Source organism: Anarhichas minor, unplaced genomic scaffold (assembly GCF_050575085.1).
Source record: "Anarhichas minor isolate MPS153535 unplaced genomic scaffold, ASM5057508v1 ptg000007l, whole genome shotgun sequence".
NCBI classification, from domain to species: Eukaryota; Metazoa; Chordata; class Actinopteri; order Perciformes; family Anarhichadidae; genus Anarhichas; species Anarhichas minor.
In genome coordinates, this window is record NW_027466453.1 from 13,884,207 (window position 1) to 13,905,075 (window position 20,869).

Below are 20,869 nucleotides of genomic sequence, written 5' to 3' on the forward strand. Positions count from 1 at the left end.
TCCTCATCAGCATCCTCATCCTGTTTCTCTCAGTTCGTCCATAATTATTGCTCAGTTTTGCATCCTTTCAAATCAGTGATAATCAATATCAATTACATCCTGAATCTCTGAATGGGCTCTGTGCTGAAGGGAATACCCACACACATACACACATACACACACACACACACACACACACACACACACACACACACACACACATACGGGTTGAAGGGGGATGGGGACGTGGAGTCTTAAGTCATCCAACCAGCCAACCAGCTCCCCTCGCTGAATAGATGCACGATCACAGAAACGAGAGGGGAGGCGCAACGGGCACGGAGCTGCTGGCTCTCTATATCCAGCGGCTCAGAGGCGCTCTGACTCCATTCACTTCAGAGTCCCACACTGTCAAGGACCTGTGCAGACTGCTGCAAGACAGACTCTGGATAGCACAACACGGACAACTTTCTCCCTTGTGATTTTCCAAGAGGATCTGCTCGATTGGATTATATTCTTCCAGGACTATTAAATACTATCATAGAAAAACGTGCGTCTTGATTCTGGTTAATTCTAACAGCTGCGCTTTTTGTTTGTTCAGTGGACTGGGCTGAAGTTTGAAGCTGGTTTGTTAAAGGGTGAAGGACAAGTGCAATGCTCTTCAGACTTGTCTCTTAGGATTGTCCCACTTGCGCCCGAGGAGCTGTATGTCGAGCAGCCCGCACAGATCTTGTTCAAGAGGACGCAGTCCAATGTGAATAACATGAGTCCAGCCTCTTCAGTTTTTTCACAGTTGCAAGCAAGTGCACGGAGTTTGACTGAGCCCGCCGAGCAGCTCGGATACCCCGGTTTCTCCCCCCGAGGGGATGGTTGTGGATCCTGTGGGGCCAGGAGCGATTCTGCGGCTCCTACAGAATAGCACCCTTTTCTCGTTCGGGGTTAAATCTGAATTAAAGGGAGATGAGAGCCGCACTTTGTTACTTCCTGCTGTGGACGACGTACCTGCTGCTGGCCACCTCTGAGGTAAAGTTATAGGACTCTGCAAATCCTGAGCAGTGCGGGGCCGGATAGACTGTGTCCCACTGGCCCCATGTCACACACACACACACACACACACACACACACACGCACACACAGTGGTGCGGGGTTGTATTCCTGTGAGGGTGCAAAGTTCCCACGGAGCGCGCATTTCTCCAACAGCTACACACCACAACTTCATACCCAGAGAAAGAAAACCATAGAGCAGTAACACAACGTTTTTGGGTTGAAGGATGAATTTAGCCTCGAAGATACGATTATGATTATAATTTAAAGCATTTCTTCATTTGAATCAACCTGTAACCGATACAAACTGTCTTTTAATAATAATAATAAGGGCATAGACTGAGACGCTATTATAAGAGCAGTGTAAACATGGGTTCATTTTTAGAGAATGACCAAATAGCACATCAGCTCCAGCTATCATGAGGGTAGTGGCTATACTCGCTTTTGAGAACCAACATCGCGTCTGCATTTGGAAGCATATCACAGTTATTTTTGGCGTTTGTGCCAAATCTGTTTGTAGCCCGAGCCAACTGGGCAAACGTTTTGGTTGGGCTAAGCGTTCATGGGAACCGCTCCGGGGCGATATAAATAGCCACTGTTCCTGTAAGGCTGCGCGTTAACTTTGAGGTGCCTGCATGACCGCAACAAGTGCAAAGTGTGGCGAGCTGCAGTTCACACGGGCAGATGTCGCCCCGATCCGTGGTGCACGTCAAAATCCCGACGTTTCATCGTGCCGCAGTGAACAGGATTAGTCAAACAATAATTCGAGTCGGTCATCTGATTAATTCGGCATCCAATTAATAGTCAAAGAAGTAGCTATATTAACATGTTTTCAATTTATGATCTTTATGATGGTTTGCCACCATCATTGTCCTGGAAATCTCGTGAGTAATCTATATAAATATATCTATATATATTTATATAGACTACTCAGCATATCGTAGAACATTTCTGATGAATTGCTTTCCAGCCCTGCAACGTTGCTCCCTTGCAGAGCATAGGCTTCCCTTGATTGCATCATTTCTCAAGGGGGTTCTTCTTCTCTCCGTGTATGAGGGGGATTTATGGCAAAAGGGGTAGATCTGCTAGTTGTAGTTGGCACACGGTTGCAAAATTGTTCTAGCAGTGATCTTCCTGGTGGTTGTTTGAACCCTGCACGTTTACTTATACAGACAAACAATTACACAAACGTTTTGCCACTGACCCGACACATCTCTAACCTTCATCTCTTGTTTATTTTTCTGCCCCCCCCCCCCCTCGCCGCCCCCTAAAGGAAGTGGAGTTTCCCCAGGAGCTGATAGACAGACTGTCCCACAGTGAAATCCACAGCATCAGCGACCTCCAGCGGCTACTGGACATTGACTCCGTAGGTAAATTCAGCCTCTTGATACTTTCACAGACATGTTTAATAATCCCGACGCCATACATGTTGTTCACATGTGACACTGCTATTGTGGCTGTGACGAACACAGAGTAAAGGGTGGTACTAAAAACAGCTGCAGCATAATTACATAAGCAGTATGCCTTTATTAGCTGTATAATTTTGCTCTCTTGTGGCCTCACTTTTAAACATAGCCTTCTTGGTAGTAGGCTACACCTGAATGTGGTATGGGGACTTTCCATATATATTTGTATAGTGAGGCAAAATGTGCTCGCTTCAGGATCAAGCCAAATAACTATTCCATAAATGTATACAAAGGTTATATCTAACATAATCATGCCTGCCTTGTTGTCATTTAAACTGCAATAGGCTCAGTACCACTGCTTGATGGATAGGAGAATTTTGTAAAAATGAATCACAGGAACCACTGATAATAGTGTTCAGCATTCACGGATCCACTTGTGTCTAACAAGTGACAGGTAGCTGATGTTTGAGTGACATTTGAATAAATAAGATGTATAGACTTCAGCCAATCCTTCAGGTTTAGTGGATTTAGTGAAAGAACAAGATCACCTGTTTTTGGCACATTCTGCTTATTACAAGTTGTTACCCCTGAAATCAAGCCCTGGTGTGCGTGATAAAGCAGTTATAGGTGTGTTTACTGTACACATGTGACAAAGATGGACTTTCACTGGCAACTTTGTTGTTGTGCATATTCTTTCAGCTGCTGCAATAAACTGGCTTTATAGCAACCAGACCGCCACATATATGTTGCCCTGTAAACAGAGACAGCGGCTCGCCGGTCAGGCAGGTTTCTCTCAGCTTCAGGTTCTTGGAGGTGCTGCTTCTTCTGTGGTGGGGGACCGGTCTGTCCCATGGCTGTCCTGGATTAAGTTACAGGGGTGTGCTGGAAGAAGCTGTTTGCCTTCACATGAGCCTCTATTTACACAGGCTTTGGCCACATATCAAATTCAGGGCTCTCCCCTGAAGATTTGTTGTTGGAAATAGGTATTTACAAAAATTTGCTTTAACAGTCCCAAATCATGTCAGCTACCTGAATGGTCGTAGCTCATTAGTAGCCTCAAAACTGATATTCAGCAGAGCAATAGGACCAGACTTTCACTCAAGTATTCTTCTGTATAACCACATGACTGCTTTTCAATTAGGATGAGTAATAGCCCCACATCATTAGTGTGTTTAATTTATTAATTCACACTCAAACCAACCTGTACTCCACAGCAGTGATCGCCCCACTTTATGTTGAGCCCAGAATAGATCCCTGGTTTTGCTTCTAGCATGAGAAGAGGTGTTTATAATTGAATTAACATGCATTTCTTCAAACACAGGAATGTTTTGCAGGGTAACAGTAGTAGGCTGATTATTATTACGAGGACATAAATCTGTCTGACGGCCAGCTTGGCGGCACAGGCGAGCCCATTAAAAGACCTTTGACGCCAGCCAGAGGGGTATTTTCAGAGCTTTTGTTGCAGATGGCCAGGACAGCAAAGCTAGTATAGGCTGAACTGTGCATAGCATAGCATGTCAACCAGGGAAGGAGAAAGGAAAGGCTTATATGAGGTGTTGGTTTAAACCTTTGATCATTGGTACCTGGAAAATGTAACACGGACTGATGCTGCGTTTTAAAGGTCGCACCCAGGAAATCCTTGATATTTTGTTAAAGTCATTATCATATCATTTTGTCACTATCTGAGATAATTTAGCCTCTAAGGACGTATATGTGTGTCAGGATCCCTGGGAAGGCCTGCAGGGCTTTTCTCGCGGCTGTGTGTGTCATTTAAGGCTGCTTTGCTCAGTGCGAGTCTATGTGGACACGTCCTCTTGGATGGTGTCTCCTGCTTTGACTGACAGATGAGATGACCCCGCTGAAGTCTGCAGATGGCTGTCTGGCCCCTGAGGTGCTCCTCTCCTCGCTTTTCTTCCTCTCTAACCCCGTCTCCCTCCTTGGGCGGCCCCCTGGCCTGTCCGCCCTTATCTCTCTCAGTGAAGGACTGACAGAGAAGGGAACCTGACTCTTGGCGTGGGGCAGAGGTGGAGGAGGGAGCAGGAGGATTCTGGAGGTTCTGTTTCTGCTACACTGCCCTCAGAAAGGCTGCAAGTTGTTGTGCAGTCCACTTTCTGACAAGCTGGCAGAGTGTTGGCAGCACATCCGATGAATTACAGTGCCTCAAAAAACATATTTATTGTGCTTGTGTTCCCACCTGCTTTCACACCTCGCCCATGTGACCTACAATAATACGTGTGTACTAACTCAGGCATGTAACTGTTGACAGGGAAGAAACAAGGAAGACAGACAAAGAGAGGGAATTATGGAGGCACTTGTTACAAGAAGTCAAAAACATGTTGTACAAGTAGAGGAAGAAAGAAAGAGCGGAGGAGGAGTAAAGGGAGGGAGCCGAGGCCCTCAGCTAATGGAGGGAGTAATTTGCGAGTCATGAAAGCCTGATTCATGGCGAGAGACTGTCTCTTGTCCTCTTTTCTCTTGTCTCAGTTTCGCGACGTTCCGGGCATGTTATTGCTTCTTACTCACCTGGAACCAACAGAGGAGCAAACCCCTTACTCTCTTTCTATTTGTGCCTCCCTTAACTTCTCTCTTCTCTCTATTTTTCTCCTGCATCATCCTGCCTGATCACTCTGATTGCCTTCGTTCCCCATGTTTCTCCTTTCAGCGCAAAGAAAACACCCTCAGAAAGGTCCTTTTATTGTGCTGAGAAAAGGACTCCGCAGTCTATAAAGGACTTCTTTATGCTCTCGCTCCCTTTCTCCTGTCAGCTCTGACACAAACTGTCTCCAGTGGTCACAGTGTGACGCCCTCCCTCACTCCAGTCCTCTGACAGGGGGGAGATGAAGAGAGGGCTAGGTGTGGTGGAGAGAGAGGAGGCACAGTGGGAGTTCTGTCAGTGACCCGCAGTGTTAAAAGGTTGTCAGGTAGGAAAATCCTCCAGCTGTCAAAATGAGTCCACCTGCAGTGCAGACAGCCTAGGTGTGTTTGCACATATATGGAGACTATATGTGCGACATATATACGGCATGTTCATGTGTGTCCGTACACTGTTCCTCAGCTGCAGTTGACACCTCTTTCCTGTGGACCTTTAGTTCTGGGTCACTGGCTGTCTGACTGACGGCAAGACAGGCTAAGAGAAAATCCCTCCACTCTCCCCGAGGAGCAGACCTGAAAAAAGGAGGCATCCAAAAGCAAATAAACAACCAATCCCAGAGGGGGATTGTGTATAGGCAGAGGAAATCCCTTCAGATGACTCTGGTCAGAGCACAAAGGAGCTGGACGAGGGCAATGTGTTTGTCTGTGGCTAAGCTTTGTTGCTGGTGTACATTGGGTTTTAGCATGTTACGGAGGATAATGAGAGGAGTTTGTGTAGTTGTGAGTGTGTCTTTATGTTAGGTGTACAAGTGTAGGATTGTGTCAGCCTGATGCTGTACTTACAGACAGGTAGACCCACCCTCTTAGCAAACACTCTCAGACTCTGCTCTTTGGGAAAGGGCTGTATTCTGCGAACAAGCTTTATCGCTTTATAGCTGCTCTGGCACTCTTCTGTAATCCAACTTGTATTCTGGGTGGGGACCAAAACAAGCAAGCTTTATCAGATGACCATGGCTGTGAATACGCTGAGCTGGCTATATTAGTCTGGAGTTACGGAGTCTTAAGGAGCTATCGCTGCGGTATAACAAAACATTTACTTTTCCAAGCGGCTGAATGATTGAAAAAGCAAACATTTTCTGGTAAATGAGAGACACCAAACCACCAATTAGGGGCAGGGATAATGGCGGCTGAGTACCACCTGTGCAATGACCACTTTAGTCCGCAGTTCGTCTGTGAAAGCTGGTTGTTTTTGAAGGAGCATGCTGACTCACCTGCCATCTAGATACTTTATTCCTGCTGGGAAAGTTCAGCCAAATGAGTGAGTTAGGCTGACGCACAAAGCTTGCAATTACACAGAGGTTTGTGTAATGTGTGCTTCATGCCTGTACCATGTGTACTCTGCACTGTTTACTTCAATTTGTGACATCATCAGCAGTTGCCCTGCCAGCCATCATATTGAAGGAAACCCTAAGCACTTCAGGGAATCAAAGCATGTGTTACATACAGCACAAGAGGCCAGTAGGAAGTTACCATCTCATTAGGGTCGTGTGACTAACCAGCACATTGTTAGTTGTGGAAGGGGTATATAAAACATCAATGGCGGGTCACATTCAGCCTTCTGGTGAGGCCTAGCAAGCCCCCCACCACAGTCTACGCCGTGATTAACCGACTCATCGCTGGTTTATTGGTTTAAAACGTTTTTTTTTACTTCCTTTCTGTGTGACATTCATTAATGAGGCTGCCTTCTGTTTTGACGAGGTGCGGGAAACAATGTTATCGAGGAGCCAAAGCACCACAAGCACCACAACCACCAGAAGAACTACTCCCGTCATCACGGTTACTACAATGACCTGAAGAGCTCCCAGCTCCACAGCCGACGCAAGAGGAGCATCGGTAAGACCGAATGAATATTACATGCTTCACTGTGCAGCTAAGAGGTTGCATCATGATTACATTTGGCTCTATATACTGTACATCACAACTTGGCACAGCTTATTACAGTGTCATAATGCCCTAAAAATAACCTCCATTTTAAATATCCCCCCCTGACATTTGAGTTCCCAGGAGATGAAACCGATCACTTTACACACATTTCAAACAAAGCTAATAGTTAGTGGCTTTTATATGGCCTTTCTGTGGATAAATGCTACCCTAATGAAGACGTCTACCCAGTATTTATGGCAATGAAGGAATCATGAGAAACGAGACTGGTGTGTGAGGTTGACGAGGACGTCTAACATGAAGCCTTTTAATTGGCCATGGGCTTGCAGATCTAAGACACACGCGTCAGGAGAGAAATATATCCTTGAGCGTGGAAATTCCAGGCATTCAGGGCTCAAGTTGCAGCTCGCCTGGGCTCTCAGTCAGATTTCTTCATAAAACGCCACGCGGTATGATATCTGATCGAGGAATAGAGAATACCATGTAGTGTGCAATGTGTGTGTCAAGACACAGCAGTACAGCATTGAAAGTGACACAGGGTAAAGTGGCTGCTTGTATTTCATGTATGTGGCCATATCATAAGTGTTTGATACACATACCATTTTGGCAGCTGTCCACAAAAGCCCTCACATTCTGCACATGCACATATCATCTTTACGACCTAATGCCATCTTACTGTACACCCTCTGTCACATCTTTACGTGTGAGTGCCTGTCAGAGCATTCAATCTGAAATGAATGCTTACTGCCTTCCTCTTTTCACTATATGACCAACAGGGTCAAAGGCCGTTATTAGATTTCCCACCAGCGGACATAAAGGTTTTCTGGCCTAGTAACGCCATTGCATGCATTAATGCACGCCATGCATTAACCCCAGTTAGGACTCTGAACAAAGGAGCAGTCACTTTCTGTCTCACCGACTTCAACCCAAAGCTCCTGAGCCGATACGAGATCAGTTTTTTGGATAGCTTGTCTTCTTAACATCCTTAAAGAAGGTTGGGTGTGATCCGAGGTAAGATGAACAGCTCCCACGTCAAGTGAGTCATCAAATAATGAACAGGGAATGAATTCATAAAGCAGCTGGGAGTGAAAAGAACGGTTTCCAACAATACAACAGCACACGCATGCATTCGGAAAATGTGTCACGAACACCCATGCAGACCAGGTGCATTAACCGGGCTACTCCTTCTCCCTGTCTTTCTTACAGCAGAGGAGGCGGTCCCGGCGGTGTGTAAGACGCGGACGGTGATCTATGAGATCCCCAGGAGCCAGGTGGATCCCACGTCTGCCAACTTCCTGATATGGCCGCCCTGTGTGGAGGTGAAGCGCTGCACAGGCTGCTGCAACACAAGCAACATGCGCTGTCACCCTTCCCGCAAGCACCATCGCACCGTTAAGGTAAGACACACACACACACACACACACACACACACACACACACACACACACACACACACACACACACACACACCTACAGGCGAGATTGTGTCCAAGCTTGTTGACTTGCTGAAAAGTCATATCCTTGCAATCAACCCAAATCATTAGTGCAGGGTTGAACACGCAATCATATTCACCTCATTCATTCCACAAACACACCCACTTCCACTCACGAATCTCCACCACTTTCCCTGTCACCAGGTAAGTAAATCATATGAGAGGTAAGGTTGGGTTGACCTGCCTACCTTCACGCTCCTTTCCACCCTTTTTTACTCCACCGCTACTCTTCGCTTCAATCAACCTGTCTCCTCTGAGCCTCCTTGGCCAGTACCCAAAATAGTGGCCACCTTACCTCCGCTGCCCCCTCCCCTCTCTCCTTCCATTACAGCCGATCACCACCCTCTCTCCTCATCACTCTATCCCATGTTTGGCAAGAGTCCAGGAAGTGAAAGAGAGAAAGGACAGGGAGAGAGGGCTGTTGGCACCTTCAGCCGGGACATCTGTTGAAGGGTTGACCAGAGAGGGATGCTCCTTCCAGACATAAGACAGACAGACAGACAAAGAGAGAGAGAGAGAGAGAGAGAGAGAGAGAGAGAGCGAGGGAGAAACAGTTTCCTGTACCTTGAGAATGTCTGAGTGTCGTCGGTTACTGCACAGCCATTCGTCCGCTCTCTGTTTGTTTGGCCCTTTGTCTTTTCTGGAAACAGGGAGCCTGGAGGGGACGAGGCGACAAAGAGGAAGAGAGAGGGATCGAAGGGGGTTGCACTGTTCTCAGAGGCTCTTTGGCGTCGCTAGCTTGAAAACATGTCCTTCTGTTCAGGATCAGAGGAGACACCGTGGCTGGAGCTGAGTCGTTTTTCTGCTCTATTTACACTACAGACTGTTAGCCGGTGCACGGCTCTGTTTGGAGGTATGGGAGTTATGTGCTCTGTTCTGTAAGAGTAAGAGACAACCGGGGGATAAACAGGATAGCCTGGAACACTCTGACTGTGTTTGTGCTTCTCTTTGAGTCTATCCCTGGACTCTGTTGTCTCTTTAATCATTGTGATCTTGCCCGGCCATGGGCACTGGGACATCAAGCAGGGTTTTAGGATGCCGCCTCAATATACTTGCAGAGTAATAAAACAAATACCAGCCCCGTCTGGCTCCTTCCCCTTGTCACACTGGCTCAGGTCAGGAAGGATTTCCGTATGGATGGGAGGAAATTCTCCTCTTTTGGTCGTTTATTCGTAGAGCAGACGGTAACGCTGCACTGAAAAGACGACTATTGTAGGGCACAGGGAACTGCATCCAGCGCACAGGGTTTATGATCCGAGATGCTGATTCACAGTGCGGTAAGAGCTCTGATATACACCACAACCTGTCTGAATGCAAGCTTGTCAGTCTCTCGGTCTGCCAGACAGTAGGCGCTTCATTAGGAGTTCTGTCTGTGACGAGGACGACGACGGACAATACACTATAAGGCTATAGATTCCGCTATTCCTGGAATTTCGTGATTTATGCAGCTTTGGCCGTGTCCCCCTCGTGACAGTGAGGACAAAATGAGCACACAGACGGGAGACGGACCGTCAGGCGTGGTGGGCAGGGATTCATGGGGGACGTTTTTCCATGCGTTTCCAGTCGCGGGCGAGGGGGGCTGCGAGGCGTCGTATCCCTGGAAAGGTCATTCGTCAGTGCTCGCTCCGGTCAGGAGACATTCACCACTTTGTGTGTGAGAAACATTGTCTCATGCCAAGTTTTTTTTTCTGTCTGTCCTCTCAGCAGTTAGTCTGAATAGGGGTTCAGTTTGTGCTTCTCCCTCCGTTTATTAGAAAGCTAAAAATGTTGCCCGTCTACCCTGGAACTGACTTGTTTTCCTTCTGCTGGCCAAGGATGGGAAAAGAACACATCTGCTGTGTTTCTTTCCATCTCATGCCACTATGCATTTGTCCAAATGCACCTTTATTTATTTATTCCCCCTCTTCTGTTTATATCCCTCTTTCCTTTTTCATGCTATGGACCCAAAAAAAAGGAGAACGGGTCTGTGCAGGCCCTTTACTGTACAAGCCTGTCCTGTTCAGTGGCAGGGTAATAAAAAAGGCAACTTTAAATAGGACTAGCCTGAGGGAGGAGAAGGGGCAGATATTAAAGCCACTCTCTTTCTTCTACATGGACTCCTTTTCCCCCTCCTTATGCATTTGTGCAAACTTCTTTTGCACTTTGGTCTATCATTTTCTTCGGTGTATCTCTAAACCTGTGTGTGTGTAGGTTGCATCACAGTTGATGTCAGCATATAGACAGAGTAAATGAGAATGGTGTAAAGACATTTAGAGCAGGTTAAGTATTGAAAAAAGAGATTAAGTGAGAGAGGCAGAGATGCAAAGAGAGACATAAAGTCGTGGAAACAGACAGGAGAGAGGCAAACAGAATTCTTAATGAGTTTTTATGTATTCAGGCTCTATCATCCCAGCATTCCTTTAACTCCTCCCTCACCCCCATCCCACCTCCTTTTGCACTTTCAATGACACCACATTCACTCCCTCTATCCCAGCATCTTGGCTCTCCCCCTTTCTTTTCCATCGAAGTGATTCCTTTTGGTGTTTTATCACTGAAGGCTGGCAGAACATTTTGGACATTTTGCCAGTGTTTTTGCGTCTTCGTGTTCTCAGAGTTGTTCGAATCTAGATATGACATGAAATACCATGTCCATGACATTAAATAACAGAATTTGTTCTATAATTGGTCCCCTTTGGTTGTTAATTTATACCCTCTCCTGTCTTTTTTTACTTCCTTCTCCCATGTTCCTTCTGTTCTTCCACCTCACATCTTTCCAGCTGTGTCCAGTATTCCTGATAATTTCCTCAGTGCACTTGGCTACGATGCTTGCTCGACAAACTTGCTCATAAAACAACTGGAGATTTTGGACAGGCAGGACTGAACAGACTAGTATACAAGGTGTGTGTGTGTGTGGGGGGGGATATAGAGAAATAGTTAGGAAGAGATCTCAACGTCCACGTGCATTCTTTTGCACATTGTCTTTGTGCGTATGAATGTGTGTGAGTCTCTGTGTGTGAATCTAAATGCCTCTCTGTTTGTTCTTCCTATGGGGTTGATTAAACAGCCCATGAAACAGGCAAAGAATGGAGCTGTCACTCATCCGCTCACTCATTAACTCTTAAGGCTTCTGCAGTAGATTTGGTCTCTAAGTTCATTGTATTCTCCTTCCTCATCCACAAAACCACATGGGAAGACAAGTGTTACAAGTAAGGTTCTCCGGGAAATCCAAAAGGTTACTTGTGGTTTCTGCTGCAGGAACACACAGTTGACAGTAAATGAGGTGCTCTTCATGATTCAAGGACAGCACAGAGAGTGCTTGGAATTATGGAAACAAAAAAGAAGCAGAAAGAATAAATTAGCTGCTAATTATACTCTTGAGTCCCCCAAAGTAATAAAAAAATATATATAATATATAGAAATTACAGTATTTGCGCTGTAAACGGTATTTGAATATTCTTATTTTCAAAATAAACACAATTACGATTGATAGGAGCCAAACATGACAACTAACCCTTTTCATTGCCTCCATAAGGTGCCTTAATCTAATCATTATGGTATAATTTGCCAACAATGAAGCTCGGTTTCTCTCGTTTGGTTTGGTTTAGTAGCAGGAAACATTTGATGGTCCTTGAAGCGTATGTACAAGTATTTTGCAGAGGTCAGAGAGGGTCGTCAGCACACATCTGTGTAAACCCAAGAAGGGAGACTGTTTGTGTGTGTGTGTGTGAGAGAGAGAGCGCTCTATGCTACGTAAACCCGCCCACCGCAGCGCAGGGACAAGGCCATTTGTGTGAAGCGGCAGCAAGAGGAAGACGGGCCACAGAGTAATGAAGTGTTGATGGCTGCTGGATCAAAGTGGGGGCTGACAGAGGCCAGGCGGATATAGCCACAGTGCTGAGTGTGGGGGTCCACACATCTCCCTGCACTGGCCCTGGCCCCGACCCCATCACACACACACGCACACACCTACACACACACACTGGCAGTTACCTCAGCGACAGCGGGTCAGAGCCGGGTGTTGGGGGAAGCAGTAGCTGTAGCCCTGCGGTTGTGTGGGACCCTGACTTACGGGGTGTTTCATAAATAAAAGGCAGTGTGACGGTGATACAGTGAGCATGATTTATGGTCGTCAGAGGGGTCCTGTGGATTACGTGTGGGGGGGGTTAGATGGGACTGAGGGGCCCCACTGTTTGAAGTTCCTTGCAGCTGTGAATTATTTTCCCTTTGATTCACTCAGCTCTTCTAGATGAAGAAGGGTGAGGGAGTTTGTGTGTGTTGTATAAACGTGTGTGTGTGTTGTGCACGGCGGGGGTTGCGGGGCGGGTCAGAGACCATGGGAGCGTCCTGACTACGCCAGAAGCCAGAGAGTTTGGCTACTGCTGCACCGGCTGGAATGCATCAGCTTGAGCAGGAAAAGTAGCAGCCGTATTTTAATCATATTTTACTTCATTTCTGTATTTTCCTTCACTCCTCCTCTCCTGTCCTCCCTTTCGCTCTTCCCCTCTGACTTCATCCTCCCCCTCCAACTCTCTTCTCCGCTCAGTCTCGGAGTCTGATTGTCTGTTATGTGACATAGTTGTTCACTCCCTCCTCACTCTTTTTGTCTCGCTCCTGCAACAGAGCCATCTCCCACTCTCTAATTTTACCCCTCTGCCAGTCTTTGCCATTTACCGTATCGTTTTTGTTCTCTTTCATTAAAATCATATTTACTCTTTCAAGTGCTCCGCGTAATGCCTTTCTCATCTGCAATTGTTCTATAAAGACATAGGCGGGGGGGGGGGGGGGGGGCAAAACATGAATGGAAAGATTACACATCTTTGGATTCTTTGATATTTGATATCGCACGATGGTTCTTTTGGTCTTTGAGGGAAAGGGAGGCACATGATGAGGTCAGGGCAGATAGATATTCGCATCCGGTGATACATTAATATGTCTGTGTGGGAGAGAGAAGTGAGGAGTAAGAGGTGTGCCATGAAGTGGGTTAGGGTATTGGAGACCTGTGAGTGACTCTCCTTGCTTCCTCTCCTCTCCACACACCGCCTGTGATAACCCCTTCCACCCGAGTGTGTGTGTGTGTGTGTGTGTGTGTGTTGTGTGTGTGTTGTGGGGGGTTGTAGCAGAGGGCAGCAGCAGGTTGTCTCGGTTGTTCTTGTCTGATGTTCAGTCTACGTTTTCTGTGGTTTGCTCTCTCTCTCCCTCTGCATATAATCTTGCCTTTCCTCTGGGTGTCTTTTTTTCTTTGTCTGATTTCAAAAGACAGACAGACGGAGATACAGAAAGTGTCTTTACGTTCCCCCGTCCTACAACTTTCCCCACCTTTCCTCCACTTGTTCAAAGTTGTAGCATCTCAACAAGAGCTCTTTGTTTGTGGGGCACAAGCTCTGCGAGTCTCCCGCCTGATAAATGAATTGCCACCCCACTCTGCCTCTTTCCACCCTTCTCCAAACACACACATACATTCTTAATTTTTGTTTTTGTTGCTCGATTCTGTCACTGTTCCAGTTTACGATGGCCCGCGGTGCACGTTCACAACCCTGTCGTGTTTTCCTTGGACAGCCGGAGTAAAACTTTCCCCTCCATCATGCTCTCATCAGTGCTCCGTGCTCAGGGAATTCCCAATTAGTCCGACCGGGACAATCGGCTCCACACAGAGGGCCGCGGAGACTCTGAGGACAAAACCGAAGGGGGTGCACTTCCCAGAGCCCCCTGCCTCACCCCAACCCTCTAGATCGGATATCATTCCACAGCCGCTTCTCAGGGCCCTGGATTTCTAGGGAGTTTAGATCGGTTTGATTTATACAAAGAGAGTGCGGGGCCCCTCGTCGTAGCATGGGGGTCTCTTTCTGATGTATGTTTTATGTGGGAAGTCATTGACTCTGCTCCGGGTAGGAAGCCGGTGTCCTTTGTGTGGCGAAGAAGTGACTTAAAATGGGAAAATAAAATATGGATGTGAAGTGGAAAAATTGTAGGAGTGAAGACACAACAAACAGGAAACAAGACAGAAAGAGAGTGTGTTGACAAAGTGGGCAGAGCAGGATTACAGCACAGTTATAGACATTCACAGACAAATATGAAAGTGTGAGTGTGCTTTTGTGTGTGTCCCGCAGGGAGTGTTTTTAACCATGCTGTGTGAGGGGCAAAAGACAAACCTACCGCTGGGCCTCTCTTCAAGGGGGCTCATCGCTTTATCCGTCTGTCAATAGCTGTTTGTTTGGCCAGAAGAGTTTGGGTTTGTGTGTTAGTCATAAGGATCAGCCTCAGTAGGAAGTGTCAGACATTACTGACTCTTTTGGCCTCCGACTTGCTGCTTTCGAACCCCCCTGAGCTCAGAGATTCAGCAGAGACAGCTGCATGTTTCATCTCTCAGTCACATCCTTTGATTAAATATTACCAGTGGTTTTCTGGGACATTTGTGTGTTTCTGTGTTACTGTCTGCACTTTTGGTAGATAACAACAAACCTTTGATAACTTCTCTATCTATCCTGTCAGCTTTAGTGTAATAAAAGATCCCCAGTGAGTAACCCAGAAACTAAATGTTAATAGGTAACACATGAATGTCATCTAATGCTAGTCATGATCATGGTCAGTCCCCCATCCCCTTCCTTAAATAACACCCTCTGTTTGCACACACACACACACACACACACACACACACACACACACACACACACACACACACACACACACACACACACACACACACACCATCGTTCCCTAATGACAATGATGGTCCACCTTCCTGCTCAGTTCTTCCCTGCTTTGGCCCTTTCACCCGCCCTCTCTCTCTCTGTCAGGGCCCGATAACAGCAACCCAGACACCATTGTCCTCTGTTTGCTCACTGCATACCTTCTCTGCTTGCTTACCCTCTTTTCACTCCCTCTCTTCTTTCTCTTTCTCCTCTCTCCGTGGAAAGAAACAGTTGCAAAGGAGCAGCTGGTGAAACCGCCGGCCCCTGATTTCTGTTTTAGCCTCCCCAGATGACCCTCCAGTCATTGTTACAGCACTGATGCGAGGCAGCTCAAGTTGTGTGAATGTCAACATTTTACTTTGTTTTATCAGACAGGGATTGGTATGTTCGTTTTTTTTTCCTGCTTGACTAATTCACCACTGAGAGCCAGCCTTGGCGGTATGCCATCACAGGATAGAGGAAGAAAGCCTCTCATCAGTTTTGGCCCTCCGTCTGTGCATGTGTGAGCCTCATGCTGACTGCAAAACAGTGTTGTTCATAACACCAGAGAGCGCTGGGAGATTGTCGGCCAATATCCTCTCTCGTGCAGCGACCAGGAAGATGGGTGAAGCAGGGGATATTGTTTCCATGTGGCCCCCGGGCCCTCAATGGTGGATGGGAAGGTTACCTGCCCTTGGCACTCACATCAGAGAGGGAAGAGCATGTAGCCACCTCCCAGAGTTACACAACAAGATCATCATAACCTCCAAGCAACCTTTCTCTATTCAGCTTTCATCTAAGCTTTAACCAACATAGCCTATTCATAACCCTCCGAGGATTGGTCCTTTTCATTACTAGCTGTTGGGTGGGAAGTGGGGGTCAGACCTGAGAGGGTGTTAGCTGGACTGAGGGATCGGAATTCCTGCATTACTTTTGTGTTTGTTACATTGGAAGGCTGATTTCTGGGGTTGTACTGCCTAGATTAGACCACGTAAGCTGTATTTCTTGCATGCACATGTTAGAGAGCACTTTCCCTAACCTATGAAGAAGTATTAACGTGGTTTAAAACCAGCCTACATGTCAGAACAAGGCGAGGGAGTTTAGGTGTGTGTCTGTCTGGATGTGGATGCTCCATGCCTGGAGCGAGGGGGGGATCCCAGCCTCTCTTCTCCTGCCAGGGTAAAGCTTCCCTGGGCTTCAGGGCGTACACCGCTCACCCCTACCCTCAATCTCTCCTCTCCCATTGTTTGAGCTTGCTTGGACAAGGTCATACACTCCATTCAGTATTTACACACCTGATCAACAGCCCATAGAGCACACAGCGAGCGGAACCCGATGCATCAGCCTCTGAGGAATGCTGCCGTCACACTTCAAACACAGGGAGGCGAAGCTACGGCTGGCGTTTTTTTTTATGAATCGGTTTATGAAAGAGTCATCAGTCACAGCGCTACACCTCTTGATGTTAGCGGATGGGCAAAGAGCGCGTGTGCTTATTGATGACACAAGCGTGGCGAAGAGTAATGATGGCGCTGGAGCTGGCTCTGTGGCTAACCTCTGCTCTTTTTCCTCACTTCAGGTAGCGAAGGTGGAGTACGTGAAGAGGAGGCCCAAGCTGAAAGAGGTCTTTGTGCGGTTAGAAGACCACCTGGAGTGTGTGTGTGCATCACAACATCATGTGGTGGAGCACACAGATGCAGAAACAGGTAAATGTGACCCTCAAACATATTATGCAATATGTATATTATTCTTACATAATCCCAAATAGTGTCCCAGCATTGCCCTTTTGCAGAAAAATCACACTGAGGTTGAGTTTGATGGCTGAGTCCCGCCCTCATCCCTGCGTCATCATGCATCAATGTGTTTCCCGTTCCTCATGTCTGTCTGATGGTCTCTCTCTCTCTCTCTCTCTCTCTCTCTCTCTCTCTCTCTCTCTCTCTCTCTCTCTCTGTCTGGCTCTTTGGCTTTGCACTGGATGACCTTTTTCTATAACTGCTTCCAAACAGACAGACACGCCTGTGAGGTTGGCCTGCTATTGCAAAACTGTAACGCTTGTGTGTTTGTGCCTTGTTAGACGAGGATGTGTGTGTGTGTGTGTGTGTGTGTGTGTGTGCGTGTACGTTTGTGCGTGTGAAAGTGTATGCGAGTCTGTGTGTTAAGGGAGGGTGTCCAAAGGCTGCTTGGCATGACAGCAGGTAACTCCGCCAGTGCCTTGATCTGAAGCCTTTCTCTCCCTGGGAGCAGATAAGCGCTGATGTGTGTTGATAAGGCATCTGAAGTATTTATAGTGTTATATCTTTGCACTCTCTGCTTCTGTCCCGGGGCCGTTGTGCCTCTCTCTGTATCATAAACCCTGCTTCTTGCTTTTAACCCTCCGTCCTATCCACCCTCCCCGACTTTGTGTTTTCAGGCCACCGTAGGGCTAAAGGTAAAAAAAGGAAACCTAAAAAGCTAAGGCCCAGCAAGGATTTATTGGCGACATAATAAAGTTGCACTCATTACCCAAAGTCCACTGAAGAGCTGTGAAGGGAACAGGTAGGACTTTAGCAACACAGCGTCCTCTCACCTTTTGCCACTGCAATTGCCCTATCGGGGCACAGGGAGGCCTGCCAATCACCATCACCAATCACATCACAGCCAATCAGTGTGAGAAGAGGGAGGGCTAAGGCGTACCATGCTCTGTGACGAATGCTGCATGCTGATTTTGAGGCCTGCTGAGCATGCACACCACATATGCTTTGTGTCACAGTTTCGTGCCTGTCGTGTGGTTGTGTGCACTGTTTCTGTTGTATTCTACAGTAACGCCCGTTGTGTGTCACACACATTTTGTGACTGTACATTATGACTCGTGGTCTGATCACTGTCTTTGAAATCTGGAGAAACATGATTCAGAACATTGTGGGTCTTGTGTGTGTTGTGTCAGCTTGTTTGAAATGCATGAGTTATGCAATTGGGCACAAAATGCAATTAATGTTTTTCTTGTCATGATGAAACCCATGTGTTTGTTTAATGGTGATATTAATCTCAGCTTTCTCTCTCTCTCTCTCTCTCTCTCCCACAGTGGACGTGAGGTGAGACCAATCAGAACAAGGGACTCCAGCGTGGGAGGGACCTAAATAGAGGATGTCACCAACAGGAGACCTGCTCTGTCCTCTTGCCCACTGCCATGCGACCTTCGTTTTAAAAAGGACAAACTTTTCTGTTAAGACGAGAGACTGAAAACAAACAACAGACAAAAATGAAAAAGATGCCAAAGGTGCTTTTAAAAAAACAGTAACCAGTGATGATGACTTCGTCTGTGGAACGCCACCTACCCAGACAACGTGCTGTAGCTCGGGCAGGACAGACAGAGGCGGAAAGGAGATGATGAAAGGGATTCATGTTGAACATTTTGAGACTTTGTTTGAACAAAACGCACAACAGAAACAGCTATGGAACTGTTGGATCAAACTTTTGTGGGAATCCGGCGCTCAGACTCCAAAACAGCAGTGGATGACCTCCAGCTGGACAACATAAAAGTGCCCTGCCCTGTTTAAATGACTCTTGCTTACACAGGAAGAAAGAAAGAGAGATAAAGGAAAAAACAATGGAAAGAGAGAAAGAGAGAGAGACAAATGGAAGTGTTTTTTTTTCTGAAACCTCTGTGGAGTATCAAACATTTTGAGTTTTTGGATGTTTGCTCTCAGTAAAGAGGAGATCTTCTCTGAGACCCCCTGGTGGTCTGTGACTTTGCCCACTTGCTATGTACAGTTGAATTCTGAAAAGGAAGATGCGCCGCTACTTACAAACTATTTATATGTGTGGACGATTGCTTTCTGTCTCTTCCAGAACAAAAATATGTTTTAATGATCTTGGAGACATGCAAGAGTTCTGTGTGGTCTGGTTCTTTGTAACCATCAGTATCACAATCTCAACGTCATTTTTTTTTTAGTCGATGTTATTGTTGTCATCCATGTTTCTTATTATATTACAGTATATCTGAATAATGTCAAGTCTTATGTATATGGTTTGGATATATGTGTGCAAGGAGAAGGTATGAGAGTCAGTACAGGAAGATGCTTTATTTTTGTTATGAAATATATTAAGCTTACTTATATCCAAGCAGGAATGATGTTTATTTCTTTTGTTGTGGTTGAATGCCTGTATTTAATCCATTGGAAAAGATGCAAAAATGTGGGCAGGAGGTAAAATAGACGAGGGAGAAAAGTCTGCCACTGCCCGGTCCTTTATATTCACAAAAACATGCATACAGCACATTGAAGTATGTTCATGCCAATCACACAAAACATGTTAGAGCAACTGTAGCGTGCGTGTATCCCCAAATTATCCCTAATTTCTCTCCTACACGAGGCTATTTTTTACCCACATCACTCTTAACATTGATAATGAAGATGCCCGCCCGCTCTGCTTCACAAGCACACACGTTGTTCCTGCAATGAGCAAAGTCCACCTTAAAGAGTGAATGAGCCAGCAAAGCAAATCGACAAGCGCATGAATGGGCTCCTTGTTTGGTTAGGCTTTGCCCCTCTGTTGACAGGAGAGCAAATCTCTGATCACTCCACCCTGTGAAGGTACTGGCACCTTAAGCAGCCACATACCACCAGGACAGATGATTATGAGTGCTCAGAGGTGACCTGACAAGAGCACAGTGATGGCCTGAACCCATGCCCCGATGGAACAAACAATGACTTCCTTACCGGCTCCTGTAACAGCGATAATGAATGTGTAAGCGGGCCAACGCAGTACGAGAACAACGGTCGTCTTCCACCCCGTGTTCAAAGGCGAAAGAGTGAGTCACTGTGAAGTGAGTCGAGTGAAAGTCAAACGAGAAAAGTTGAATTGAAACATGGCAGATCACACAAAGCCCATCTGTGAATTAACTAACAATCAGTTGACCGGTGCTATATTTATAAGGCTGATGTTTCATCACTGCTTGCATTCACATCCATATAAGATAGTGTTCTCAGTAAACCCGGGACCACGCTCAGAGCTATTTGATTAAAGAAAATGCCATAACACTAAGCCTCTATTACTTTTATTTTTGGCCTTCCATTGGATAAAGACAGCAATAATCATAATTTATATATTTATGTTTTCAACAATAAATATATTTCTGCTTATGAAATTGTTCACTGAATGTTGAGTCCCATAATTTGTTTGGTTTGTGTTTCAAGGATGGTATTTAAGGATAAATGTAAGTATAGAACGATGTAATGCAGCACTGAATACAGAGACAGTCTAATGGGCACAGAGTGAGGTTATGGAAAGAATTAAGTAAATCAGCAATATTAAACTATGGCAGAAGGAAAGAGGAAACGAGGGACCACCTTGCACTTGAACAAACCCTTACCTACCTTATTAGTGACAGACTTTCTTGTAAATGTTATCCAACTAGCTGAATAATATGCAAAAATGTGAAAGATTATGTTATTTTACAAGAATGGAGTCCACATGTGTTGGTGCTGCCGCAGGAGGCAGGACAGAAGCTGGATGTGAGGGTGGTGTATACAGGAAATGTGAGCTTTTCCAGGCTTGAAGGCTGAGCAGGAGCTGGGCTTTACTCCAGGATCCACCAGCAGCAGACGGTAGGTGCTGGGGGCTTTATTACTTTTCCCTGAGCAGCTCACCCTAATCCCAGGGCTAAGGGACATGAAAGTCTCCCTCCTTTGAAGAAAGGCAAAACATGAAAGAGAGAAAGGATCAGAGAGACAGCAGCTCTGCAAACCAGTGGAACAGGGGATGAAGTGAATAAAGTAAAGATAAAAGGAAGAGC

At 46.3% G+C, this 20,869-nt stretch overlaps 1 protein-coding gene across 1 annotated transcript; it reads left to right on the forward strand.

The window, feature by feature from the left end:
* Positions 1–605: 605 nt before the first annotated feature.
* pdgfab (platelet-derived growth factor alpha polypeptide b) lies at positions 606–20,226 on the forward strand. The gene is made up of 6 exons (XM_076080569.1): positions 606–999; positions 2,294–2,390; positions 6,777–6,911; positions 8,169–8,356; positions 16,676–16,802; positions 18,158–20,226. Exons 1-6 carry the CDS (start codon positions 937–939, stop codon positions 18,169–18,171), a joined length of 624 nt encoding a protein of 207 aa, XP_075936684.1. The 5' UTR covers positions 606–936; the 3' UTR covers positions 18,172–20,226.
* The last annotated feature ends 643 nt before the right edge of the window (positions 20,227–20,869 follow it).